The following is a 27,819-nucleotide window of genomic DNA, read 5'->3' as shown; positions in this document are numbered from 1 at the left end:
AGACAGATCTGGGCTGAGCTGGAGCCCCTACCTTTGAAGACTCATAGATGACGGTCTTGGTCGGGACGATAGGGACCTCTGTGGTGGAGATGCCACTGGGTAAGGAGGCGGAGACAGCTGTGATGGTGACTGTCTGGGTCTGCACCAGAGGGGGCTGTGGACGGGAGCATAGCCCCATGAGTGGCTGTTGAACCAGACGCTTCACACCTCACAGCAACCAACTTGTTTTACACCATGCATTCTTTTCTAAGCCGTTGTCTGTGTGAAGTCATCTTCACTGCAGCAGACATTTCCTCTCACCAAGAAACAACAGAATCACCGTGTTATTTCCCTTCCCACCACCAAACCACGTGAAAAGAAACCAGGAGACGGAAAAGCCATACGTGGGTTGCAAAGAATATGAAAGTTAAGTCAAAGTGTACAACAGGACATTTTGTGGCAGAGAAGAATGTGCTAGTGTGACAGCAACCCATCACCAACGCTGAGAACACACCGCTGTGCAACGCCCTGCGGCAACCACGGTTACATTTGAACGATGAGCATAATTCACACGGTACTTCACCGTTACAGATTCACAAGTTTAGATTTGTTATGGTGCTGCAGAGGAGTGATTTTAAGTGCGCCCGCCTTGAAATCATTCAGAGGCCAAGCAGAGACGGAATCAGTGGCACCCTGGGGGGCTACCTGGAAGCAGCGCACAACCTGGGGACCATCGCTCCTGAAACAGGAAACTGGGGAACATCCAACTATCTTCCCAGAGCACACAGACACTTCAGGACATGGTCCTTTTTCTTCTTCCTGGGTCCCATCTAAAGCCTGACAGCGGGGGTCAAGGGAGGCAGGCCGCTGCGCCATCTCCACCTCTACGATGGGCCCCAAGGGGGTCTCAAAACCTACAACCTCTTCCCGATCACATGACTCTTCCTCAACGCGAGCATCCCGGGCGTGGACGCCATCGGGCTCACTCCTGTGGCTCACAGTGGGACTTGGTATGCCTGAAAAGCCCAAATTGCTGCTGGTTTCCTCATGTGCAGTCTTTGTCTCTGAACCATAGCAAGGGAGACTCATGCACACGCTCTACAAAAGACACAACACAGCCACTATGTGATCACGGGCAGGTGAAGTATGTTCTACTGACATGGTATGTATAGTCATTTTTACATAGATTATAATGCATGTTACACATATTTGCTATATGAATTTGTACAGTATAGCATCCATTTTATGAGGTACTACCAATCTGTAGGAAGATAATGATGATTTTTGGGGGACTTGGATAAGGATTTATGGGACAAAATCATCACTGATTTAACGCCACAGCCTGTAGAGCCCTTAATGGCCACAATGTACGTGTTTCCTTACTTTCCTCATGACTCTTGCTCCAGAAGGTCACCAAATAAGATGGATACTGAATACAGGTATTCTTCCATATTGTTTGTTTAATAAATTAATGTAATTCAGTATGAGTCAGAATGAACGGGTTATTGTTTTAGCTTGAATATTATTTCAATAGGGATTGCAAAAAGTGACATGTCACTCACACTAATTTTGACAGTCATCAACTACAAAAACGTCTTTTCTTTTTTTTAAATAAAGAAAATCACTTAAGTAACAAATTCACGGAAGAAACAATCATATGAACTGTATATGGAATGCCTTTTATTCTTTGGTCAAAAAGTCATGCAACGGGAAACTCTTGCAGTTGCTACATATTGCCCCGTCAAATACTGGTGAAGGGCAAAGAGGTTAATAATTACGACAATTAAGCTGCCTCGAGGTCTCCCATCACAGGACGTACTGTACTATACGATATATTTCAACACGAGAGTTCAAAAACAAACTTTTATATATCCAAAAATCACATCACAGTGATCAGCTTAGACAATATCCTTAGACAACTGACAATATAAATGTACCAAAACACGTGTATAAAAGCAGGCTCAAAGTGACATGGTCCGACATTATAAGCCTCCAGATAAAAGTCATTCTATTTATGTAATATTGGTTGACTTATCCAAAAAAAAAAAAAAAAATGCAAAGTAGTAGTGGTTGTGGCTTGATTGTCATTTCCAGTCCTAATCAAGCAGTCTTTGAAGAACAGCTCTGTTTCTGGTTGGAAAGACCAGGTCAGTTGTGCTGCAGTAGGAAACAGAAGGAATGGAAGTCTTGTCCCTCAGAGGCCAGAAAAAAAAAAAGGGCAGCTTCTCAAGTGGAGCAGAGGATGAGAGATGAATAATGCTGCGGTGATGTCGAAGAGGAGGCGAAGGAAGGAGAGGAGGAGAAGAGAAAGCTAGAGGTGTGATGGGTAGATGGACTAGGTGCAGTCTCCGCAGGTCACACTCGCACCTGTGTGGCACTTCCTCAGGGTCGAGACGGCCCCTCAGCTGCGCTTGGAGTAGAAGTCTAGCAGGGGGCCGCGTGGGAGGCGGATGACAAACTGAGAGGGAGGAGGAGGAGGAGGGATGAGAAGAGGAGGAGGAGGAGGAGGAGGAGGGATGACAGGAGGAAGGAATTTTGAAATGACAGAAAATGAACTGAAACTTGTAAAAGCCAGAGGTGCGCAATAACGCTTTTATTGGAAATATGAAATGGGATTTTCATAGTTACATTTTTGTTGGCCAGAGCATGGAAATGTTACCAGCGCATGCATTTTAACGTTCATATTTTAAAGTATCTTTCCATTTTAATTTTCGGGGGGGAAACAAAGAAAGTCACATTGGTAGTATCTTTTTTTAAATTTTTTTTAAAGGATGCATGTTATACATTTTTGAGATTGAAATATCTAAATATATAACAGCCAGAATGATCTCGGGCCGCTTTGATCTGTTTGGATGAAGTAGGTAGCATCCAAGCTACGCACTGAAAACGTCACTCGTCTGTCAGGACCAATTCTGCGTGACAAACTTTAAAAGCAACATTATTATCAACTCTGATCAAAGTAGGGCTTTGTCTCGTCCACACACAGCTGAAGGTTAACTGGAATGACCAACTGGTTTGTAACACAGTGGTGGTCCACTCCAGTAGGCAGACAACGTGCCATATTGTTGCTCTGCTGATCTCACTGCAGACACTACGCTGTCACTTTCGGCGTTGCTTTGATTTCAATGCAGCTCGGATGCACCGTGACAACAGGATGCACTTGGAGGCATTTATCTCCTGTAGTGTAGAAACGTGTCACAATAGTTTTGCTGCAGTTGAGTAAACGTCTTGCCAAAAGGCATGCGCAACCTCGATTACACTTGTTTATTCGTGTGGCATCAGAGGTTGTGTTTTCTACGGAATAGCCGTCATGTCATCTTTCTCACTGTAACATAACAATTAATATGACACACTTAAATGAGCTATATAATGGAGTCCAGTGATAATGAAATGGTTATTGACAAAAGGGAGAGTTGGGCTAAAACTAACTGTGATTACTATGGGTCTCTTCATGTTAAAACAACTTTGGCTAGGAGAAAGCACCCCCCCCCCCCCCCCCAAAAAAAAGGTGAAATCAGTGTGAAAAGAAAGTGTGCAATTTAAGTGTATTAAGAGAAAAAAGAAAGCTCACCAATATAGGGAGGACATAAAAGGGGGGAAAGGTAAATACTGCTCAGTGTCAGAACGTGCAAAAATGCAACTCCGAACCATGCGGTGAGTCTTCAACGTCAGGGTCTGGCAGTCATGCAACACAAACACACACACACACACACACACAGACACACACACCAGTGCTCAGAGGCATCCAATGCAGTTATGAGGAAGCAGTTAGTTCCCAGAGAGCGGACAACCTGTCCCCAAAGATGCCTCAACCACAAACGCAAAAACACAGACCCTCTTCAACAAGCCACACTGCATTCTTCATACACATGCGTGTGTTGCATACCACATGCCATCTCCTTCAATCGGTCCGTACATGCACACATAATTCATTACACTCTGAGTGTAAGAGAACCAGGAATGACAACTGGAAGAGCCTGATCCCTTCTCTTATCGGTCTCTTTTGTTTCAACGTACTCTTCACACCAACTTTTACAAACACAAGCAAGAATTTCAGGTTCTTCTGTTCCATTACAAAACCATGAGCACTGCTCACACTCGTGCAGCCATGTTTTCCAATAGAGTACAATCACCTGGGGAAATGCAGAGCCACGGAAAACCAATGTGATGACACATGTAGAAATACAGCTTTAACCCAATTCAGGAATTGTTAGTCTTCGTGATGATTTCTAATTCAATATAAGTTAAACATTTTTGCTTTGTTTTCTCCAATTCTTTAACTGGCAATTCTTGAACTTTTGTGGGTTAAAGACAAGGATTTGGAAAGGAGTGGATTCTGTGGGAGACTTACCCCATCGGCACTGGGCAGAGGCTGACCATTGATACCCAGGGTGCGGAACGGAGAGTGCGTGGACAGGCGCTTGTCCCACTCACTGGGCCGGTTCTCCGGGGCGGCTTCCATGAAGTTCCTCTTCAGCTCACTGATGCTGGCATGATGCCTGAGCAGGTCCTCCTGAGGCTTATCAAACTCCTATAGGGAGCAGAGTCCAGGGGGACAGACAGTGTGGAGAGGGGGAGGGCGCAGGGGAGATGAATACAATAAAAGGGAGAAGAAACAAAAACAAGAAGTGAAGATAGGAAGTTGGAAGGGGAAGATGAAGGATATGGGTTGAGAGAGATTAACAAACAGAAGAGGAAAAAAGAAATTCAGTCAGATTCTGCTGTATTTCTTTTTCTTTTTCTGTACAATTTGTGTTGACTTATTGCTGATCAAATACATAAGCAGAAGCAGGGTTAATTGGTGATTCTAAAAAGGAATGTAAATTAATTCGGGATGAATAATCGCAATGATCTTGATAGATTATCAGCGACAAGTCAAGAAGGCTTGATATCAGCTGATTCATGAGACCAGATTCACCGGAGTCATTGCCGTGATTTATCAGAGTTGGTTATTAATGGAGTTTGGGTAGGCAGGAGCTATAATTACACAACGCTGCATTAATGGTCTATTCATAGCATTACGTTTCCAGTGAAACGCGGCGTGAAAACAGGCTGCAAAACAAAAAGCAGGAGAGGCGACAACGGTCGACATGGAACAAATTATCAACGATGAAGCCGAAGCATTAATGGAAACCTGTTCATTTCACACAAATGAACAAAAGCAGAAGCAGCACTCGTTTGGCAACACGTTGAACTTTACTTGGATCTGCTAAATATTGACAAGCATACAATAATCTAGTGAACAAAAGTGATTGTCAACTATTAATCATAACTTATTGTCGTGCTAAAGACCAACTCAATGATTTCTCCAAATGTTATTCCTTTGGCAAAGATGTATAATTATTTCTATTTTTATTCCTATGGTCAAAGATTTAATTTGCATAACTCATTTCTGCATTGTTTGCTCTATGTTCTTATTATTTTTATTTATTAGGGTCAGAGCAACTGACAAAGTCCCCATTTCTTTTACTTGTAATTGTAGTTATTCTTATTATTTTAGTTATTAGGATGTTATAATTATGTTATGTAAAGTGTCTTTGAGTATCACGAAAAGCGCTATATAAATTAAATGCATTATTATTATTAATATTATTTCTGGTAAGTGAGACGTGGGTAAAAGAGCAAAAGCAGGAACAGGAGAATACTGATCTAGAAGAACATTTAAAAATTAAATAAAATGGAGCTGCTTGTGAACAGAGATAGATAAACTCGTTATGGAGTACAGCCTCCATAACGAGTTTGATGTGTAAGACCCAACTACTTAAATTCAACAGGACTCTCTTGAAACAATTGGATTAGAGTTATGTTGCAACACACAGACACACACACACAGACACACACACACACACACACACACACACACACACACACACACACACACACAAATATACACACAAACATGTATCATGTAATCTACAGCCAATTATTTACGCTGATGCAAAAAAGTGTTAATAATGCCACATGCAAGCGTGATATTAAACAGTAGCCATTGTGCCAAAGAGCCAGAAAAAAACAGATGGAGACTGACATCTCCAGAAGGGATACAAACCTCCAACATTAAAAGGCTATGTCTGATATAAATTGAGTCATCCTCAATGTTCTTAGCTCTTTTCTGTGAAAAATAAAAAGAACAAAAAGGTGTGGGTTTGTTTCAGTTCCCCTGTGTGCTGGCATTGAACTGCCACACGGTGGACATGCATCCTACAAACTTCACTACAGTGTTAATACAAAAAGACAAAGTGACCATAAGAGCCGCACTGAAAAGTACCAACAAAAGAAACAACCTAAGGCTGTAGAGGACTGGTGTAAGATTTCTATTTTCATAATGAGAAGAAAAGAAATGAAGAACAGTAGTGACTGAAAGTTTGACAAAAAGTTATCATGCCTCCTTTTAGTAAAGTGCACAAATCAAAAATCATGCGTGCGTGCATTCCAGGTTTTACAACCAATAGCAAGCAATGAGAGGAAATGAGTGCCTTGAAAACTTTCAAACAGCTAATATGTGTAGAAACATTATATTCATATTGGCATTATATTATTCTGTTTTTTCACCGTTTACATATTCCATTTATTCTTACATTATTTCAAACTTTTTTTTAAAAATATGCTGCATGTACATTGAACCTGATGTGGATTTCATTAAAGACCTATCTGTATGGAAGCACAACATGAGAAGAGGGTGAGATTAGTCTTTTGGATGAGAAGCTCGATATTGTCAGAATGGAGGCGGAGAGATGGTTACGGAAACCTCTACCGGGCTAAGAAGCTGACCTTTCGCATTCGCACCACCTCCGTGCTCGTCACCTCAGACTTGTGCTACCCCGGGGGAGGAGAGAGGGACACATGTTAGCATCCTCCGCTCGTTGGCTTTAACACTCACATCTCAGCTATAGTGGAAACAAGCCTTCTGAGGGCCGACATGCAGGGGCCCGGGTCGGACACTAACCTGAATGTCCCCATTCATGGTGGATATCAGGGAAGAGTCTACTTCTCTCTGGTCCCTCCAAACTGCTGGCTACAGCAGCAAGAGAGACACAGTTCACACTCAGACACAGAACAAGCTCTGCTTCCTACTTTAGCACCTTTCATTCATTAGGCAATTACATTTTTAAAAAAAAGAGAGTTCTTCATGTTTTATAGTATCATCACCTACAATCACAATTCCCAGGCAATAGCTATGAAGACAAATCATAAATAATCTGTTGATCTTTTAAAGGCACTAGCTATTCAGTAAGGCATATATAGTTAACACACCCTTATATGATGCTACATAAACATTTAGATTGAATTGCATCACAAACATGTAAAACAGTGACCAGAGTGAAATTCAATACCTTGACCTCAGCCTCGATCTTTGAGGGCTCCACAGCTTCGACGGTGACCTCCAGCTTTCTTTCGTCTTTGCGGCCGGTCTTGATTGGAGTGGAGGTCTGGGGCTGATCGAAAGGGGCCATGGGGATCCCTGCCTCGGCAAGAGCAGCCTGGGAGAAGACCGGAGCGCTGACAGGACGGGTGCCCCTCTGTGTGCTCACCACTGGACCAAATACAGACAAAGTGGAAGCGTTATTAAAAGGAAATGTGTTTTTACACAATGCGTTATGGAGGGATAAGATTGCATCCACACCTGACGTGATCCAATCAGTAAAATAAAACAGCCACGAACATATTAATACAGTAACACACGATAGCGCATCTTTGCAAGCGGCCACATCATACTTACAGTTTCAAGCCTCGATGTGATCAGATAAGTGCACACCCTGCAGGGGTATACTGTACCTCATGTGCTTTGTTTAGCCTCTTTAAAAAAAGGACACGCACGTGTCTAAATCGGAGGTGAGCCAGAAGCGAATATCCACAAAGTGGGATCAGAGCAAAAGCATGGATTAGTTGTTGTTGCGATCCGACGATAGATGCAAAAGCAGATGGCGTCAGGCTGTGAAGCTCGATGCGGTCGAACTGGTGACATGCCGAGATTAGGAAAGCGTCATTTCTTCAATCTGCGAAACACACAGCGCGATCAGAGGACCTCGAATGACGCTGAAGGTGCTTTGCCATCTGTGGACATTTCCTCTTGTAAAGAAAAGTCAGCGTTTCCTGTATCACGGGCTGCACATGTCGCGAAGCGATTTGGTGGAGTGAAGAAAGCGAGGCCGCGTGTGAGCTGTTCATCTGGAAATCAGGTAAGAAATACCTGACGCTTTGAGGCCGACATCGAGTAGAACAAACCAATCATCATTGACATGCGTTTGTGTGATCGGACGTCTTTCCTCCAGGATCCGATTCTCAAACTCTGGTCTCCCTATAGCCATCCTCGTTTTGGCCACGGCCGTTGGAACGCTCACTCCTGCTGGGAAGTGGAGGCGCTCAGGGACAACTGCTAGCACAAATACACAAACGGATATTATTAGGGAAATAAAGTACAAAACATAAAAGCAGTTGAATTCATAGCGAAATAGACTGCCCAGCTAAATCTGCTTACTCTTGACACACAGTGGGTGCACATATTAGAACAAGTGTGCACTTTAAAACAAACTCAAATGGAAATGTTTGTGTGTATAGCTGGACTAAATCATGTTTTTATTATACCTGATTTCTTAGTGGCCACGTCCAAGTAAATAAACCAATCAGCTTCCCCCTCTCTCACTGCTGGACGCGGTTTCTGCTGCACCGCCTTCTCCTGCCGCCACACCTCCTCCACTAGAGGGATTCTCTGCTGTGCTCCCTGCTTACTGGCTGCAAACTCCTTCGCTGTTCTTACTTCAGGATGTGTACGGACGCGGTCGTCCACAGCCGCTAACGTAGAATACACACAACGCCTTGTGAGTCAGAACACAGTTCGTGTACCGAACGGGAGGAGATGTGCAATAAAACGGTGTGCAGTGTAGCTCATCTGAGCCTGTTAGCACAGTGCATGCAGACGTGTCGTCAATGAAAAGGTACCTGGCGGGATGAAAACAGGCTTTTCTCTGACGATGTCGAACAGGGCAGACCAATCATCTCCCCCTTCTCTCTCCGACGGGGATGCAATTGGGCTAGTTCTAATTTCAGACAGACGCGTCTCATCTTGCCTGCTGTCCACACCAATTATCATCTTCTTCCATGTTCTAGTCTCTGCAGTGGTCACCTCAACCTCACGCGTCTTCCTCATATCCGGAATAATCTCAACAGGAGTAACTGGCACAGAATCAGACAAAGAGTCAAAGAAGCTGAGCAACAATAGTGTATCCGCCAAACAAAGCACGTGAAAAGCTGCAGAAATGAGCACAATTCTGGTGTAACATATTATATTACATATACCTGATGGTCGTGCTACTGCCTTTACACGAGTGGCATCAAACAGCACAAACCAGTCATCATCTCTCTCTGGCCGAGAAGGCTGCAGTCTAATCTGTTCAAGATCAACCTGCTGCACCTTTCGCTCGAGGCTCATCACTTCCATTTGCTGCGGTGGGACAACTGGGTAAATTTGGCTCGGTACTGCCAGAGAAACTGAAAGCAAACAGAATTCATACTCAAACTTCACCCAAAAGCGAAGAATCTGACAGAAGCGTCATATTTTTATACAGTCTCCATCGGAGAGCTGGCGCCCAGTCCACTTGTAAGTTCATACTTTGTTGTATATGTGTGAAAAATATTAAAGACACTTGAAGGCTGTGGGTACCTGGAGGTACATATGCAGTTTCTCTGGGAACAACATCCAGTAGAAGAAACCAGTCATCATCTCTTTCTCTGACTGGCTGGGATAGTTTCTGCACCACAATCTCTTCAACTAGGACCTCCTTCCTGGACTCTATCGTTACTGTTTCAGCCACCGTGGATATGCTTTCTTCAGGATAAACCTGAACATACTCTGCCATGGCAACTATTGACAAACAGGATAAATGAGTATTAAGAAACGTATAATATGCTTGTGAGTCTTTATCATGGGCCTGGAGGGAAAGGCGACAATACCTGGTGGCACATATGATGGTTCTCTGGTGGGAACATCCAGCAGCACAAACCAGTCATCTTCTATCTGTCTCACAGCCCGGGGCAGTGCTACAACTTCACTCAGCGCGTGTTGTATTTCTGTGTCCGCTGCCGTAATCTCCACTCCTTTTTCGCCCTCCTCATCGGCTGTTATTCTAACTAGAGAGAGAAGTTCTTCTGGGGACACTTCAACACGCTCTGCAACAGCAACCGAGACAAAAGAGAGAACACATCCTCAAACACTATTGCCAGCACGGGGATTTCAGAATAAGAGCATCCACAAAGCGCTGGATGATTGCATTGATAAAGGTTGTGAAGCGGCACAGGGGATGTTGGCCGTACCTGGTGGCACAAATGACGTTTCTCTGGGAACAACAGCCAGCAACACAAACCAGTCGTCCTCCCTGTCGGGCAGCGGCTGTTGTGGCAACTCTTGTAGATGACTTGGTGCTTCTTCTATTATCTTTGTCTCTTCAGCTGCTGCTTCTCTAATAACCTCCCCTGTTGCAGTTGCAGCCACAGAGACCAAACTTCCTGCACCCATCTGGTCTCTTCCCTTCAAGGTAACTGATATGAGTAAAGTCAGTAGAAAGTCTAACAGTAATACACACTTCCTGAATATTAAGCAAGCAAGAGAGCCATCGTTTGAGCAGTACCTGGTGGTATATAAGGCGTTTCTCTGGGGACAACATCCAGCAACACAAACCAGTCATCCTCTCTTTCCATGATGGTCTGTGGTGGTGGGATCTCTGGTATGAGCCACACTTCTTCTCCTCTCATTGTTCTCTCTTCTACTACAATCTCCGTTTTCTCCTCAAACCTTGAGATCTCTGTCTGGGAGGTGAAATACGCGCCTTCCTCCACCTGAGCACGTTCCACAGTAGTAACTAATGGTGACAGTAAAGACACATAATCGTTCAACTTGGGAGCAAACATGCCAAAAAGCTCACAGTAAAAGAAGCAGGACATAGAGAGGTAGAGTTATTCTCACGTATAACCCCCTATTTCCAAAAATGTATTACAGAAGGTCAATCTTAGATAGATTAGTAGAGGTTTAAAGCTGTTAGCATTTTCACATACCTGGTGGTTTGAAAACAGCTTTGTGTGGAGGGCGGTCAAAAAGTATGATCCAGATGTCCTTATCTGCCACCTGAGATTGATGCTCAGCCTGAAACCTCTCTGGGACTTCTCCCTCAGTTATCGCCTCCAGTATTTCCGTCCCCTCTTTTTCTCCCCTCTCCTCTAAAGTTGCACCATGCTGTACCTGCACATCTTCCCTTTCGTCCTGCGTCCGCCCTCTCTCATCTACAATAGTAACTTTCCTCTTAGTCCTGCCCTCCACCTTCTGGTATGCGACTACAGAAGTAGTACTGGTGACATCTGAAGATCCAGAATTCAACTTCTCCTCCACCTCGTCTTGCCATTCCTTTTCTATCTGGTGGAGCTTCCCTCTAAAGCTGTCCTCGAACAGACTCTCATTTGTCACTTCTTTTTCACTCTCCTGCTTCATCTCAGCCCCTTCCTCTTCTTCTTCTTCCTCTTCTTCTTCTTCTTCTTCTTCTTCAGGAAACAAGCCTTTTAAAAACACCTGCTTTATCTGCTCTTCTAATTCATCCACTTTATGCTCTTTTGTCCCCACAGATTTCGTCGAGACCGTTTCTGTTATACCTTCAATTTGTATTTGTTTCTCCTGCTCAAAATCGCCTTCTTCCTCTCTTAACTTATATATCTCTTCCCCACCCAATTCCTTTTCTATTACTTCCTGAAGTCGCGCTGCCATCTCATCCTTCTGCAGGAGCCAACCCTCTAAATCCCTAACTTCTCTCAGCCTCCTATTCAAAACATCCATCTCGCTCAGCTTGTCGGAGATCAGAGTTTCTTGCAGCCTCTCAATGGTCTCCTCAATGGTCAGTTTCTGTTCTGCCACACACATGTCCTGTTCATCCTCCTGTTGGAGCTGAGCTAGGGGAGACACTGGTAGAGGTAAAAGGGAAAGCGAAACAATGACCATGAAAGGAACTAACATGTGATTCATATTGCAGACTGTTAAAATGTTTGTAGCATCAGTATTAAAATTCTAAAACTCATATTTCCACACAAAGAAACTCACATGGTTCGTCAACACGCTCAAGCGAGGATAGGCTGAAGCTTCGGTCAAAGTAAAGGAACCAGCTGTCTTGCCATGTCAGAGCTGGTCGCAATAGCCGGTCCAGGGAGCTCATTTTTGCCAAGCTGATCTTAGCTGACAATATCAGAGAAACAATACTGAACAATGTTATACTAGATCTCACACTGCAAAATGCTGAAAACGAAAAGAAGTCACAACATGTTGATGCATGTTCTCTAAAATCCAAGCTTCAGTACCTGTCTGTTTCACACAGTCAAAAGGTGGGACAAAGGGAAAAGGAGGATGACGATGGAGCAGAGCAGACCACTGGTCCTCCTTTCTCCTCTGCTGTTGCTCATCAGATGCCAGCTCCTGCCATGGCTGACTGACAGCTTGGGTGATGCTTTGAGAGCCAGTCTGCCCAGTCTCATTGTCCTCCAAGGTAACTGTGACTGTGTGAACAGACGGCCCTTCCTCCCAGGACTGAATGAAAGTCTTCTCAGACTCCCCTCTGGCTGTGAAGAGATGACGAGGTGATGCCAGTTATGTAATGCTTCTGCTGGAGGGACGGCGGCCACTGCGAATGCTTCATAGCGCTTCAAGCATGTTTCGGACAAACCAGATGCCAAGATGTGAGTCCAGCAAGCTGTGGTTATAACAAAGCGGAATAAAAGATGCCTCTCGGGTGAAAAGGAAAGAACTGAAGCAACCACTTCATCCTGTCATAATGCAGCCACTGGAGCAGTGATGCGCAAGTCATTCAGTGAAGATGTTCAACATAAAAGGTTCAAGCTGCAAGCGAATCAAAGCCATTGTGCAACACACATCGAGCAGCAAGTTCTGAGATTGCCAAAAAATGAGGAACAGCAGCCTCAAGACTGTAAATGCCCGTGCGTACTTAAAAGGAAGGACAATCCTTGTTTTTCCTTTCAGAGCGACCATAGTTATCCTGGTGGGTGACATTACCCACATGACACAGTGTGGTCAGTGTTCTGACAAGTTACCCATCTGTGCTGAAAGTGACTGCCAATGTTTTCAAAAAACGATGACAGGCATAAAAGCAAATTAGCCAGAACTTACCAGCGTGGTAAATGATGCGATAAGGCCGTCTCGAAGCGAAAAATGTTATAAATGCTGCAAATATGTCAAAAAGCGCTGTTGCGGCTCCACACAGTTCCCGGTACCTGGGAATTCAGGAGAAGACCGGGGTTTGTCAGATGACAGCATCAGCGACCAATCGTCAAGCTCGGACCGAATTGATGCTGAGAGCTGTCGCAGGAACTGGAGAGTTTCATCTCCAGCTGCAAGAGCGAAACACGTCGGAGTAGGTTATCGAACCTGTGCTTGAATATAATGATTCCAACATGGGCTCACACACATACCTCCATCTAGGTTACGAGACAGTCGCTTGCTCGCAGAGCGCGTGAAGCGAGGGGCTGGGCGGTCGATCAAGGAGCTGGCCTGGCGGGTCTGGGCCTGCGTACGCCCGCTGTACCGGAACTTCGAGCCCAATACGAGGAAGGGACGTGTTGAGGGGGGCTCCACTGTTGGAACTCTGAGGGACAAAAACAGTGTTTCAGTGCTAGACCCACGTAACAGGAGTTCAAATGTTACATCATTTCAAATGAAAGGATTTTGCAATCCCTAAAAGATGTCATTGTTATGCACCGAGGTTAGCAACCGGTATCTTATCGAGGAGACAAAACCTTTGAAGTTTAATTCTAAAGGTCAGGACCAAAGGAGCCAAAATAAGGCTTAAGCTGCAGAGACCAGTTAGCCAATTATCGAGGGCACAGGCAGAGCCTTACAATGACCTCTGTTGCTGGGCAGAGAAGTGTCATTCAGAATAAAGCGAGAATGACTTCTTACCTGAAGAAGGTATGGTGCTCAACGCAAACTTTCCACAGCTTCTTCGAGGCCTTGTAGTTTGGCAGTCGAAAGCCAATTGTGCTTTCATACTGCTCTTGCTGAAAGTGAAATATAATAGTCAAATAGTCGAATATAATAACCTTATGTCGACATTATTGTGCCATGCAGTAAGGCATACATCCCAGAGCTGCGTTGAATGAACATATTGTAGATCATGTCAATTCTAAAAGACAAGTTCTTACATTTAAATATTAGAAACTTCATTTATTAATTATTTTTAAATGTCCATAATAAGAATAGCTACAGAATGATCTGGAACCAAAACCTAAAAAAGCAGTGTATATCAACTGTTTTGTATGAAGGTTACACTAATGGATTAACTCAGTTGTTTGTTTACAGCCAAAACCAAGATACAACCCAACCAGATACAAATAATGTGAAAGACAACAATGAGATTATAATCCAACATGAACATTCTAAATGATTCCAAGACCAAAGTACCAAATAGGTGGAGTAGGATGTAGGAGGAAATATTGGCGGTTTCCATGAGGTAGAAAATAAGAATAACAATCTAATTGTTATACAAAATATATTTAAAAAACAGAATGGAAAATATGAATTGAGATGTACCTCTGATGGCCTAATTTTGATAAAGAAGCTGCTGCGTTTGTAAGAGATCTTCAGCACTTTTGGCCAAGGGAAACGGTTGATCCTCAGCTTGTCCTTGTACACCATCAGACCACTAGAGCAGACCCCCAGCGTGATGTCGACACCGTCGAGATCCTGCATGCGTAAAAAAACAGGATGAAGCAGTTATGATATTGGATCGATGCGCGCCATCACCCTGCACTTCCCACAAGCGGTCACTGGGAGGCAGACTTTCTCACACCACGGAGGACATGGCATTGAGGTCATAGAGTTGGAAATGATAATCTCGCCTATTTTTTTCTAGAAGGGGGCTGACATCAATTTAGTAATTAAAATCTGGTTGCAACTGATGTAATAAAAGCATGCTGTTGTAAAAATAATTATACAAAGGCAGTCGGTAAATCCATGAAAACCCTGCACCATCAGTTTACCCACACAACACTAAATCTAAACAGGAAACAACATTTAATAAAAAAAACTTACCTTGGCTTGGTGCAGGTCAACTCCATACATGGCAAGCTTCTTGGCATTTTCCAGAAACAACATGTCTGCCTGGGCTGGATTCATTGACCTGGAAAAACACAGATGATAAGGGTTATTTTAAGGACCAGTCAAATCATCCAGTTATGTAAGCGCTGAAGATGCAGAGATCCTTTACAGTTTGGCTCTGCTGAATTGTGCTTTCTTAAACTTAAAGAAAACGATGGTCAAAACACCACTATGTCGCTACAATCAGTGCCCATCCCCTTTGATTACCTGTACGTGCGGTGCAGCTCCATCACCTTCTCCTCCAGCTCCTTGCCCTGACCCGGGGCCAGGCTCAGATCCTTAACATAATCTATCCCATGGAGCTCTGGGTCATACTCTCCGAGTTCTGACTGGGCTGTGTAGGAGCCCAGCATGGACAGTGTGACAAAGGAACAGGGAAGAACGCCTTGCAAAATGTCCTTCCTCAGCTGGAGGCACAGAAAGTACCTAAAGAAGATGTGACAAAAAATAAAAAAATAAACTGTAAAACTGTAGTCTGTTTTTAATGAGGTGATACAAGATTATACTGTAGTGACATTTTTGTGAATACATGCTTGAGAGTGAGAGGAGAAGATGGAAACTATATGAAGCTAATGCTAACAGGTGCTTAGCTTAGCATAGAGACAGGACGCAGATGGAAACAGGCAGCCTGGCTCTGTCCAGGGTGTTAAAAACGGGCCTAGCAGCACCTCCGGAGCTCATGCAATCACATGTTGTATCTCAAGAGAGTAAGCCGATTTCCCAAAATGAGGAACTATTCCTTTAACACGAGAGACATTCACCTGGTGAGGTCTTCGGTCAGCTGTGCTGGATCAGGAGGGTAGAACTTCACGCTGAATGTAAACTCGTACACAGCACCTGAAACCTGTTTCCTGATCTCTTTGGTGGATTCCAACCATGTCTGCAAGAAATGTTGGGGAAACAAAATAAACAACTGCTCACAACTTTCACTTATCATGCATAATATCTCGTTTTGCTCTTGCAGAGCGACTACAACTACTGGGGAAGAAAAAGCAGCCTACCTTGCTGGTTGGGGTTTCCCAGGTAGAGAGGCCGAAGTAATCTCTCTCCAGCAGGTTGACGTGGTCACACACCTTGGTGAGAAGTTCCTGGACTTTAGCATGTTTCTACATGAGACACAGAGAGAGGGATATTCTTCAGTCTTCATAACATTAAACAAACACAAGACAACAGAGTGTAATGTGTGAAGTCTCTTACATCAAGCTCACACTCAAACTGAGTGTTGTCCAGTAAGGTGACTTTGCATTGCATGGTTTTCTGACGTTTGGAGCCTTTCGCCTCTTCTTCCTTCTTCTCCGTCTTCTCCTTCTTCTTTTCTTTCACAGGCTTCTCCTTCTTCGCCTCCTTCTTCGCCTCCTCCTTCGCCTCCTCCTTTACCTCCTCCTTCTCTTCTCCTTTGGCTTCTTTCTCCTGTTCGGCTGCTTCTTCTTCTTCCTCCTTCTTCTCGGCCTCGTCCTCCTCCTTCACTTCTTCCACAACTTCGGGCTCCGTTTTTATTGCAGCTTCTTCCTTTTGTTCCTCTTGAACAATGATGTGCTGATAAAAGTCAAGACAAGACGTTTACGAAGCATGTCAGATACAGATGGAAAAAAGTTGTTATCTTATTGTATTTATTATGATAGGGCTATACTTAAGATGACTACAGATTTGAGTAAACAGCTAATATGCTGTAGCTGCTGCTTGTATATTTTAGACCAGCATGAACACTTTTGTTTCGGGCCAAGCTTTCAGCTCAAATCAGCATTGTTACTTTCGCTGAGCAAGCTGTCCACGTCATAAAATATTCATTGGAAAGAAAAAGTAAACATGTGTTCCTCCACTACAATCCAAGCTGCTGCATGAATGTGTACACATGAGCTTCTTAATTCTCACACACTAGTGATTAAAGAGAACTTTGACATTTTGGCAAATGCTGTTTTTTTTTCCTTTCTTGCCAAGAGTTTTGATGAGAAGATCAATCAATGTGAATGAATGTGCGTGACTGTTTTTTGGCCTGGGGCCGCAACCTCCTGAAATCACAGTGCCAACCAGCAGGAAGTCAATTAAGAGTGGTTACAATCTCCTCATCCAAGGTGTGGCGAGAGAGCGAATAAGCGGCGTAATATCTGAGTGTCACGCTCACCTGTGTCTCCGCACTGCTTATCGAGTGCTGATCAGGAGCCTGTTCAGTGTCGGGCTCAGTTTTAAGCTCAGGCTCTGGAGCTGCAATCGGGGCTTTCACCTGCTCCTCCTTTGGCCCTTTCACCTCCTTCTCCTCTTTCTTTCCTTTGTTCTTCCCCTTCTCTTTTTTCTTCCCCTTTTCCTCTTCCTTCTGTTGCTTTTCTTCTGTCTTTACCTCCTCCTTGTCTTTATCTTTTTTCTGGACCTCTTCTTTCACCTTGTCCTCCTCTTTCTTTTTACCCTTCTCCTCTTTTGTCTTCTCCTCCTCCTTCTTCTTGGTCTTTTCTTCTTCTTTCTTCTTTGTTTTTTCGGCCTCCTTAGTCTTTTCTTCCTCTTTCTTCTTTGCTTTTTCTTCTTCTCTCTTCTTCACTCTTTCTTCTTCCTCTGATTTCCTCTTTGCTTTTTCCTCTTCCTTCTTCTTTACCTTGTCCTCTTTATCTTTTTTCTTTGAAACCTTCTGGTCAACTTTTTCCTCCTCTTTACTCCCTTTCTTTCCGGCTTCTGCCCCCTTCTCTTTAACTTCAGCAGTCTCCTTCTGTTCTTCTTTTGTCTCCAATTTTTCCTCCTCCTTTTCTACAGCCTGTTGTGTTTTCTCCTCCTCTTTCTTTTCCTCTTCCTCTTTCTCCTCGTTGTTTTTCACTTTCTCCTCATCCTTTTTCTCTGCTTTCCTCTTGGCTTCTTTCTTTTTCTTTTTACTGGCCCTCTTCTCAACCTTTTCTTCTTGTTTCTCTTTTTGTTCTTTTTCTTCCTTCTTTTTCACTTCTTTTACCTCGGGTTTTTCTTCCTCTGCTTTTGCCTCCTTCTCTTCACTTTTCACATCTTCGTTCTTTTCCTCTTCGGGCGTTTCAGCTTTTTCCTCTTTGTCCGCCTTTTCCTCCGCAGCTTTCTCTGCCTCGAACCCTTCTCCCTCAGAGCCCTGTGAGCGCCGTTTAAGGAAGGAGGAGAAGAGGCGAGACAGGCCTTTGCCAGCAGAGGTCCGGGTACGAGGCTTCAGCTGCTCCTCCTCAGGGGAGGTAGCGACGTCAGCGGGCCCAGGCTCAGATGCCTGCTCCTGGGCCTTCTTGCTCGACTGCTCCCCTTCCGGTTCGGACGCTGCCGCCGCCGGCTTCTGCTCGGGTTCGGGCTCGGGCTCGGCGCCACTGGCCTTCTGCTTACCCTCAGTGTCTGCCTCGCTCACTGCACTTGCCTCTGTTGTCATGGTAGCCACTGGGAAGGAGAACAGAAGAGAGTCAGAGATGGAGAAAGGCCATGACCTTTCTCCATCATGAAGTACAGCATGACTGTTCTTGAACACAACACACGTGATAAGGGAGCAGCGGACTGTCTATCAGCCTGTGTTTACTAGGAAACAGTACACTTCACTATTGTTTATCACTAAATCACTAATGTTCATGTTGGAGGACTATGATAAACAACTTAAAAATAAGCACTTTAAAAAAAAAAAAGAATTAAAGCTAAATATTTACTGATCCTGCATTTTTATATGTATATTATATCATTGCGTAAGTGAATAACTTTTAGTTTAGGGTCTTGTGGTCTAAACAATTGTGATGGTCATGATTTTACATTTTATAGGTCAAACAAGTAATAGATGCGTCATGAAATAAATGGTGATGATGAAAAAGAAAATCTCCCATCATGCAAATAAGGTCATCTGTATGCATGCTTCATTATTCTCACTTACAGCTGACGCTCTAATCATGAGCAAATTGGACAATAAGTAATTTAGAGAGCTGCTTTACATTATTGTTGGTTACTCAGAGTGGCATAAACAAGATGTATTCCAAAAAACATGAAGCCAACCGCCAGACACAGATTATACTCCAACTCAAACACACTTCCACAAACATTACTTCACCACACAATAGCCCTCCTTGTTGATGAGTGTGTTCTGAAGGCGAGCTCACGATGCTGCCGATCACAGACTCATTAAATCTCACTGACACAAAGGAGGCATTCTGCTCCCGACCTGCATATTAGCACCGCCTGGCTCTTCCTCGGCAAGCACGCCAGGCGCTTCTTCTCACACGTCCATGCTGAACAGGTCATCTGAGGCACTCGGACTAGGCAATAGGGCCGTTGATACCATGAGACAACATAAAATGGTCAATAAATGGTTTCAAATCAATATTTCTTGGTAAATTAGGTCACAGCGGGTCGTGCTGCAAACTTTTGACCGGAACTGCTTTATCAGAATTTGACCCAAAAAATACTGTAGACCAAAGCCAATATGTTACCTTCTGTCCGTTTTAGGGCTGATACAAAGACCGCTGTCAATATGCAACAATTCACCTAAATTAGTTATTACATAAAAATGTGATTAAAAGTAACTCGAGCTGCAAAGATGAGTTGGTTAAATGATTAGTTGATCGACTGAATTAATAATTGCAGATTAATTCATTGTAATTTTTCAAGTAGAAATAATTTTTTTTTTAAACGCTTTTTTCTCAGTCTTGTCAAATACATTTCAAACATTTCTGGTTTCAGTCACTGTGAATTGAACATCTTTCAGTTTATCTGTTAGTCAGAAAAACTGGAAACAAACTATAAAACTGGGAGGGACATTGTTCATAATGTTCTCACATGTTATAGACTAAATAATGTATTGATTCATTAAAAATGTAATCAGCTGAATATTCGATTAATGAAAATTCCCCAAACAATCGTACAAGAGCCTCAGAGTTTAATTAATAGAACTTTGATTCACTAGTTTGGCAGTGAGAGGAGAGATCTGGTATATTTAGAAACTTCTAACCAGCAATTAAATTCCGCAATCTCGCTACACCTTCTCCTAAGATATATCAGTTACAGTAGATCACATTGCAATCAATGTTTGTCTGCAATGAGACTGAGTCGAATCGTGTCTGTAATAGGCATTGTCTAAATGATGACTAATGTGGCCGTGTTTGTCTCTTCCATATGTAGTTCAACTCAAGTCCCACTCTGCCTTGTATAGGGTGGGGGAGGGGGATGCTAGACAGGCAGACAGGCAGGCCAATCTTCCAGATGTACAGGGCCGTCCCAAAGGGTGCAGCCTGGCCCTCTACACCATACACTTCCCACTGGCACTACAGGACAGCAGGAGGGGAGGAAGGGGTACGCACACAGACCAAATCCTCTTTAGCCCTCCCTTTGTTTGTGTCCAGTGACCAATAACTGTGCTGCACACTATAACTAATCCTGCCTACCCTTCCCCCCACACGACCCCCCATAGGCCTATTCCCTAGGTCACCACACACACACACACACACATTTACACACACTTACACACCGTTATGCATCAATGCTCCCGGGCTCCTCTGGGTCTTTTAATGCTCCGTCATCTAAATTGTGATTGTCAGAACACAGACATGCTTCTAATGGACCAGCTGAGCTTGTGTCTGCTGCCTCTTCTATTTTGTGTTGCCCATCTAACATCTCTGCTATCAGCCAGCTGAGCAGAGCTGACCGGCATCGTGACTGATTGAGATAGCGGCAGCCACACTAAAAGATCTCTAAAAAAAAGCAGCATCAATCTCTCATAATATGATGCACATTTCTTTTTTGTTGGTGTGGAGGTAATTAGATGAAATATTGCTGTACTGTAATAAAAAAAATACTGCCCTCAATCCTGTATAATTAGTGTCTCTAATGAGCTAAATTATAGATGAAGAAGTAGGCCACCCTCTAGCAAGAGTGAGCTTGCAAAGAGCTGCTGAATCAGGCACTTACACCACGGCTGGAGTTGAATTAGGGTTTGATTTAGAGTTTCTGTGAAATGCAATTGAATGTAATGTTCCCACAGGAAGATAATTTGAGATGTGTTAAGACTCAGTGAATTGTACTCTAAGGAAACTTAATGTTTGACTTGATTTCAGGAGCTCAAATTACTTGGCATTTTGTGACAATTAATTAGTTCCAATGCTTAAACAGAGTTAGCTCCATTTCATGAATAATTCTCATTACAATTATGCTAAAATGCTAGCCCAGTGAGCTGCTACTAATGCCAAAACTCACTCTAATTAAACATTAATCCAGGTCTCAAGTTTTTAAATAAAAAAAGACACCAAAACCTTATTTGCCAGTGATGTTGCAGTGCTGCGACTGCGTTTGCGTGTGATGAAATGAGACGAGAGGGCTTGGAGGAGGAGGTATAGTGTATAAATAGCTACATGTGCTCAGGATGCAGAAACTCATTAGCCTTTACAGACAAGCTCATATCTATTTCTGTTCACAGTGTGCTGCACACAACGCGCATTTGCACATGTGCATACATGTATGCACGGCTGCAAATGCAAACACCATTATGGTCTTGGAGAATTCACCAAACACTGTTCGCTGACTGACAAATAACGGTAGCACTACAACAACTTCACCCTGTCGGAATACTAGGACAAAAAGAAAGCATGTTTCCTGGGTACTGAACTGAGAGTAGGCTTAAGGAATTAGAAGGAGTTTAGAGTTAATCATCCCCCAAGTGACCAAGTGAGATTATCTCCATCTATCTACCTGCCTACCGTATATCTATCTCACTCAGTATCAATCTGACTCCCTCCACTGTCTGTCCCTCAGGTCTGCCTCTCTGTGTGTGAGATAGAGAGATAGAGAGAGAGAGAGAGAGAGAGAGAGAGAGAGAGAGAGAGAGAGAGAGAGAGAGAGAGAGAGAAAAAGAAGCCTGCCTGAAGCACAGTAGCGATCAGCTGTGCTGATTCATGTTTTTATGAGGAGCCCCTCCTACCTGGCTGAAAATCAACAGAAATGAACTGAACGCCAAGATATATCATTCCTCTGGCCACATGGTGCCTCATATTAACCTCTCTAAGTAAACACAGGCACACATGGCAAAATGCACGTGAACACGTGCCTAACGTTTGTGTTCAGTTCATAGACACAAGTCTGCCCAGCAACATCGGGAACATGGACGGGCACTGACTATCTCACGTTATTATAGTGCACATATGTACTCCTCAATACACAAGCCTAAAATGTAACATATTACTATAAATATGTTCAAGATTATGGAGAGGCATATTCAATTAAATTCAGTTTATTTTGTATAGCCCAATATCACAAATTACAAATTTGCCTCAGAGGGCTTTACAATCTGTACACATACGACATCCCTGTCCCAGGACCTATGTAGAGCGACTCAAAACTGTGATCAAGCTTTGCATCTGTAATCATAGATTATTACCTCTTGTGTCTGCGTAATACACTCAACAAAAAAAAGGTATTCGGCTACAAGAGTTTATTTTAGTCAAGTCCGATGTGAAAACCTATCCCAAAATCTCGACCGATCAATACGCACAGATGGTCTGTGAGCCTGGCGATGTAACTTGAACCAACATGGGAAAAGAAGGAAGGAGCGTGATTGATTTACTGCGGTTGACCTGAGAGCAATTCTGAATCCATCTCCAACATCAACTCAGCCCTTGGAGGAATAGTGCAAATGTACATTAGTGCACATTGATAATGGAAAGTCATTACAGTACTGTACTGTGAACTCAACTTGTATTTAAATTAAATATTATAATTTGAAGCTAGTAAAACCCACTGACTCCATCATGTATGGAGGAAAGAGGAAATAGAAATTATCTATGTGGAGGCTGTTCCTTATTTAGTAATGAGAACACACAACCAAGTAGTAGTCTAATTGCACGAATGCATCATAACTCCCGAAAGAGGATTAACACCAGCAAGCTCTTCTCAGTGACCTCACTCTCCCACTGCAGAACCAGAAACATCCTTCAGCATCACTTGAGCAGCTTTGCATTCACAACACTGCTGAATCAGCAGTACAGGAGACCCCAAAGCGCCCGGGTCTTATCTCTGTCATGTTTTAACCTCCGTGTTAACTTATGTTGCTTTTGCCAGTGCTGATGCGTTAATGTCTCGGCCTTGACCTCATTCTTCCTCCGTCCCATCTGCAGCGCTTCATAAAAGATTATCTGACTATATATATATATATATATATATATATATATATATATATATATATATATATATATATATCCAGCAGTATCATCAATAGAGATGAGGCTTATTGAATGAGTTGCTGTTAAGTGCGTTGGTTAGCAGAGGAACAGACACCTATTGAAATATGCCGCCCTCCAGTAAAGAGATATTTTTAACCTGTGCACGCCTCTTGGGGTGAAAGACAGTCTTGTCAAGCGGAAAATGAAAATCCAAAAGCAATGCTTCTCATCTCCGAAACAGCATAACAAAACAACATCTGTGTAGACCCATTCTTAGAAATCGCTGTAACACACCTCACAGAGAAGCATTGGAGACCAACAGCACCCTGACAAAGTACATCATGTGGAACAATAACTACTTAACATAACCATCAGTTGGGGGATAAAATATGACAAGTCACATTTAGTCATTTCAAAATATGAATTTAGGATCCTATAACCTTCCTATAAACCATGTATTATAATACTATATTATCATTACTTCATAATATAACCGCGTCTTAATTAAAAGACCATTTTTTTAAAAAGTGTGAGTTTTCCTCAATTCTAAAAAATAAAAATAAGTGTGCGCCCTCTTTTATCAGACTAATAACTATGCGTGCTCATCCATTGCTACAAAAAAAAAAAAACTCGCATGAACAAAACGCATCGCTGCCTCCGCTGAGACCGGGGGGCACTTGTGTTGTATGGGGGTTGTTATAAAACAGCAACTGGGCTTAATTGTGCAACATATAGGCTGTATAATTTTCATTTTGCTTCAACAAATCATCGTGGGAACATCGCGGGGCACCATAGCCTCACGCGACTTCAATTTCCAACTTTTTTCTTGTTGTCCCTCTCAATTAAACCGTACAAACAGTTGTCGGCTGCATCGGCCCAACGTGCCAGGGCATTTAAACAATCTGTGGATGAAAATGGCGCCGAATGTGCAACAAACACAAATAAACACCAACTCGTCGCCAGCGCCCGAGGAAGAGATACACCTTAAAATGTGGCTTACCTACTCTGGGATCAGCATCAATGGGGACGCAAACGGCTCCAAAAATCCGACAAAAGTCTTTATTCCGCACGTTCGGGGGAGAAACAATGTTGCGGAGCGACGCACGCTTTGTTGTGCTGAAGGTGTCCGATGCTCGTAAAGGGGCGGAGTCTCACGCTGACGACTGGAGTTGACCAACTGAGCGCCGAGGTGGAGGAGATGGGCAACTTTCACGGCAAGCTGATCAGATATGGACTAAATGCAAGGCGCGTGTTGTAAATGTGTTAAGATGCTGCTCAAATCTGCAGATAGCGACATATTTATATATTAGTAGGGGTCGGGGGGTCAAAGAGTTCAATCATTAACACAGGGCAATGTCCAGAAGCAGCAGGAATATTGCTCAGAGTCCGGCCCAGTCTTTTCAGACACCGATGTGGTGCATTCATCTGCACGGTGTGAGGGGTTCAGGAAGACAGCCCCCCCCCCCCTCCTCCCCCCCCCCCCCCCCCCCCCCCGAGCCAGTTGATGAGATATTAAAATAGGCAGTTACAAATGTATTAGAAACTGAATATATGTCCAAAGAGATCCACCCTCAAACCATCTTATCAACAAATAAATAAAACAAACCAGCACGTATACACACAAGCTGTGTTTATGGACCCCGGCATGGTCCCCACCCATCTGCCTGACCCCATTAGGGCCATACGGCTCATATGCAGAAGGGGAAGGGGGGGGGGGGGGGGAGAGTAAAGGGGTTCATTATTCTCACCGCTACACTGGGTAAGGCACCATCACCTTTGTCCCACAGAGGGAAGTTCATGCGGCATGCGCAGCAGCGTCGAATGTCATTTCAGGGCAATTTATTTGAAGAAAAAGTCTTACCAGGACAAAGACGACTTCGTCAATCGTGTCATAAAGTCCAAAAGTGGTATTAAGACGCAAGGGAGACACCAAACAACAGCAATGTCTCTCTGGCACAGTAACTGTCGGTTATCGTGCTTCAGACTTTGATCACTGAACACAGCGATGACACATAAGCAGCACAAAAGCTGGTGGCGTTACACATTAACTGTAACAAAGCGCATCGACAGGAAGAATGCGATGAATCGCAGAAAGCGAGTACTTCGGGACATGGCTCATTTCTGTTGCCTCATGCTTTAGTTTTGGATGAAATGATCAAGTCAGACCGATAACAGAGGCAGAGCAGGGGAGAGGAACAGGGGTTGCATGAACTACTCGCGTTGCCTTCGGTTGCTTAGGAACCCCTGCCCTGCCCTGTGCCTCCTGCAAGGAGCAGGTGTTGAGCTGGACCCAGGAGAGGGAGGAGAGACAGAACTGAGAGGGGAGGAGACGAGGAGCAGCACTTACAGACCCACAGTCCCTTGAGACAGTGACAGACTGCAACCACAGACTCTGAGACGACCCACTCTAACACAGCGGACACACCCAAAACACTGACGCACACTTCCCGTTTCCCCGGCCACTCATTTGTTCAAAAGCACGGGCAAACACGCACATGCCACGGTGCAGTGCATTACTCCAGCTGAGTGCATGGGGGTTATGTTTGTTTGGAACATCTTTATCCCTTTCTGGCTCCATCACTCAGTGATTATATAATGTCCCATACCCCTTCTACCAAAACATCTCTCTCTGACTTCCAATGCTGCATCCGAGTACGCATCTATCTCTCTCACACACGTGCGCACACACATGCACACACACACATGCGCACACACACACACACACACACACACACACAGACACACACGCCGCCTTCCATTTCGTATCTTGTGTAAAACAACTTGCACAGCTTTGAATATGCTTTAAATATGAATTTTGAGTGCATGTGATGGAGGCATGGATGCAGGGGTTATATTTGTGCCTAGGAGCTCTCAAGAGCACTAACGGGATTGATGGTAACAGAGCATCAATATTCATAGTGCACCATTATGCTATGAAGAATTCATGAACCAGGAATGCTCCATGTTTCTGCGCCTTTCTGCCAACAGACGTGTTGCCCATCATACTTGTCTCGGGCCAAATTCTCACCTGCACCCTAGATTAATAGCATCATGTGTGATAACTTAACACAGAGAATATGGCAGGAGAACTTTCCCAAAAAATGAGTCATGGATTTTTAGCAGCTAGTAAAACTGCCATAAACATTTGCATCCAGAGACAATGCTCAGCGATGAGTAAGATTGGAAATGAAATGCTTATATTATGCATGCACTTGGATGTCATCTGAGATATCTTTAGAAGACACAGTACCAAGCCCAGGAGCTCACAGTACGCTGAACAGATTGTGGCAGACATTCTAGGCCACCTAAGTACATGCTACATTGTGTTTGCTCATCTGATGCTACTGTAAATAGAGGTCTTTCTTAGTGTACACTGCCCCCTAGTGGAGATGCAATTTAATCAACTGTTCATATGCATGTGGCTGATTTGACTGAACGGCCAGTCTGACAGGTTTGCAGTAGAAACTGGCCAAATGTTAATTTCCCCCCAAAATATCTTCATATATTAAACATTATTATTAATAATAATACATTTTATTTGTATAGTGCTTTAAAAAGGTACTCAAAGCACTTTACATGGTAAAAACCAACAATAGAAGCAACTACAAGTGAATTGCACTGTAATAACAATTATTATATCTCCTCTACACTTTACACAGTGCAATCTTGGTATAAATATGTGTACTTTAAGTTATATAATAAAAATACTCCATGGTTAAATATAAAATCACTAAACACACTTCAACGTTAATTATGTGTTGTGTGTGTGTGAGAGAGAGAGAGAGAGACAGAGAGAGAGAGAGACAGAGAGACAGAGAGAGAGAGAGAGAGAGAGAGGGAATCCCCGCCAATACGTTAGCACAGAGGGGTAAGGCATGTGTGTTCATGAGAGATAAAGATGTGTTTGTGTCACACTACCCCTCCCAAAACTAGTTTGGTGTGGTCACAAGCATGTTAATGACAGCAGTGCGTCATTATTTTTAGTAACTAAAGCTCTCATTAAGATTCCTTCACAATCTATTCTTCAGATCTGTTTGATGCTGAACTTTAAACAAGAGGTCGTACATTTCTCTTTCATGAAATAAGAAAGAAGCGTGGCAGAAAAGCAGTTTAACCAGCAAATACATGCAAGTAGATACAGAGTCTTTACTCATATCCCAGGTGGATGCAATGATGACTTCATTGCATCGTTGCATAAATAGAAATTAAATGCTTCTTCGCAGCTGAGAGATGCTGTTTAATTAGAACTATACTCTGCATCCTATATACATTAAGGGGGGGGGGGGATTTGTACATATATAACAGTAAAATAATTGCTACTCTGTATGTACTGTTTGCTAAATATCCGTGCATCAGTGCAATATCCTCCAAATTAGCCACATTGAGAAGCAAAACCTCAGCTCGGATGTCTTTGTGACACTTTTTTAATACAACTTAGTTGGTGGTTGGTACTCACATCGATGTAGAAGGTCATTGCCGATGTAGAAGGTCATTGTAGATGGAGAAGGTCATTGTAGATGGAGAGGACAAGCCCAGACCAGGCCAGAGAGAGGGAGGAAAAAGGAGAGTCAATTCAGTAAAATA

The 27,819-nt window shown here is 43.5% G+C and overlaps 2 protein-coding genes across 9 annotated transcripts in view; both read right to left on the bottom strand.

The window, feature by feature from the left end:
* LOC117745004 overlaps positions 1–17,993 on the bottom strand; it is a 19,566-nt gene extending 1,573 nt beyond the window's left edge. The window contains exons 1-27 of one of the 8 annotated variants that reach the window (XM_034552946.1): positions 17,244–17,993; positions 16,319–16,657; positions 16,123–16,227; positions 15,883–16,001; positions 15,329–15,547; positions 15,056–15,143; positions 14,555–14,707; positions 13,925–14,022; positions 13,438–13,610; positions 13,240–13,356; positions 12,313–12,570; positions 12,059–12,190; positions 11,029–11,922; positions 10,605–10,835; positions 10,291–10,515; positions 9,931–10,146; positions 9,641–9,841; positions 9,277–9,468; positions 8,920–9,153; positions 8,566–8,772; positions 8,171–8,356; positions 7,314–7,513; positions 6,926–6,994; positions 6,751–6,795; positions 6,029–6,091; positions 4,331–4,510; positions 32–154 (exon numbers count right to left, since the gene is read on the bottom strand). In XM_034552946.1, the coding sequence (XP_034408837.1) occupies positions 32–154; positions 4,331–4,510; positions 6,029–6,091; positions 6,751–6,795; positions 6,926–6,994; positions 7,314–7,513; positions 8,171–8,356; positions 8,566–8,772; positions 8,920–9,153; positions 9,277–9,468; positions 9,641–9,841; positions 9,931–10,146; positions 10,291–10,515; positions 10,605–10,835; positions 11,029–11,922; positions 12,059–12,190; positions 12,313–12,570; positions 13,240–13,356; positions 13,438–13,610; positions 13,925–14,022; positions 14,555–14,707; positions 15,056–15,143; positions 15,329–15,547; positions 15,883–16,001; positions 16,123–16,227; positions 16,319–16,372 (4,782 nt within the window). In that variant the 5' untranslated portion in view covers positions 16,373–16,657; positions 17,244–17,993. Of the gene's footprint in view, positions 1–31; positions 155–1,637; positions 2,438–4,330; positions 4,511–6,028; positions 6,092–6,750; positions 6,796–6,925; positions 6,995–7,313; positions 7,514–8,170; positions 8,357–8,565; positions 8,773–8,919; positions 9,154–9,276; positions 9,469–9,640; positions 9,842–9,930; positions 10,147–10,290; positions 10,516–10,604; positions 10,836–11,028; positions 11,923–12,058; positions 12,191–12,312; positions 12,571–13,239; positions 13,357–13,437; positions 13,611–13,924; positions 14,023–14,554; positions 14,708–15,055; positions 15,144–15,328; positions 15,548–15,882; positions 16,002–16,122; positions 16,228–16,318; positions 16,658–17,243 lie in introns of those variants that run through there. The other 7 variants (XM_034552945.1, XM_034552952.1, XM_034552950.1 and 4 more) reach the window with 7 other exon arrangements.
* On the bottom strand, positions 17,275–27,819 carry LOC117745780 (serrate RNA effector molecule homolog). Its single transcript, XM_034554310.1, has 3 exons — positions 27,692–27,819; positions 17,978–18,487; positions 17,275–17,282 (listed from the first exon to the last, which is right to left on the bottom strand). The coding sequence occupies exons 1-3, from the start codon at positions 27,726–27,728 to the stop codon at positions 17,275–17,277; spliced, it is 555 nt and encodes a 184-aa protein (XP_034410201.1). The 5' UTR covers positions 27,729–27,819.

This window comes from Cyclopterus lumpus, chromosome 16 (genome assembly GCF_009769545.1).
Source record: "Cyclopterus lumpus isolate fCycLum1 chromosome 16, fCycLum1.pri, whole genome shotgun sequence".
NCBI classification, from domain to species: Eukaryota; Metazoa; Chordata; class Actinopteri; order Perciformes; family Cyclopteridae; genus Cyclopterus; species Cyclopterus lumpus.
This window is presented reverse-complemented; position numbering and strand designations above follow the sequence as displayed.

Bases quoted from the DNA above. Each gene is read 5' to 3' on its own strand.
- LOC117745780 (XM_034554310.1), bottom strand. From the start codon at position 27,728: ATGACCTTCTACATCGGCAATGACCTTCTACATCGAT. The intron at 18,488-27,691 runs GTGAGTACCAAC...TCTCCTTCCCAG, and splicing joins CAATGACCTTCTACATCGAT to TGGCTACCATGACAACAGAG.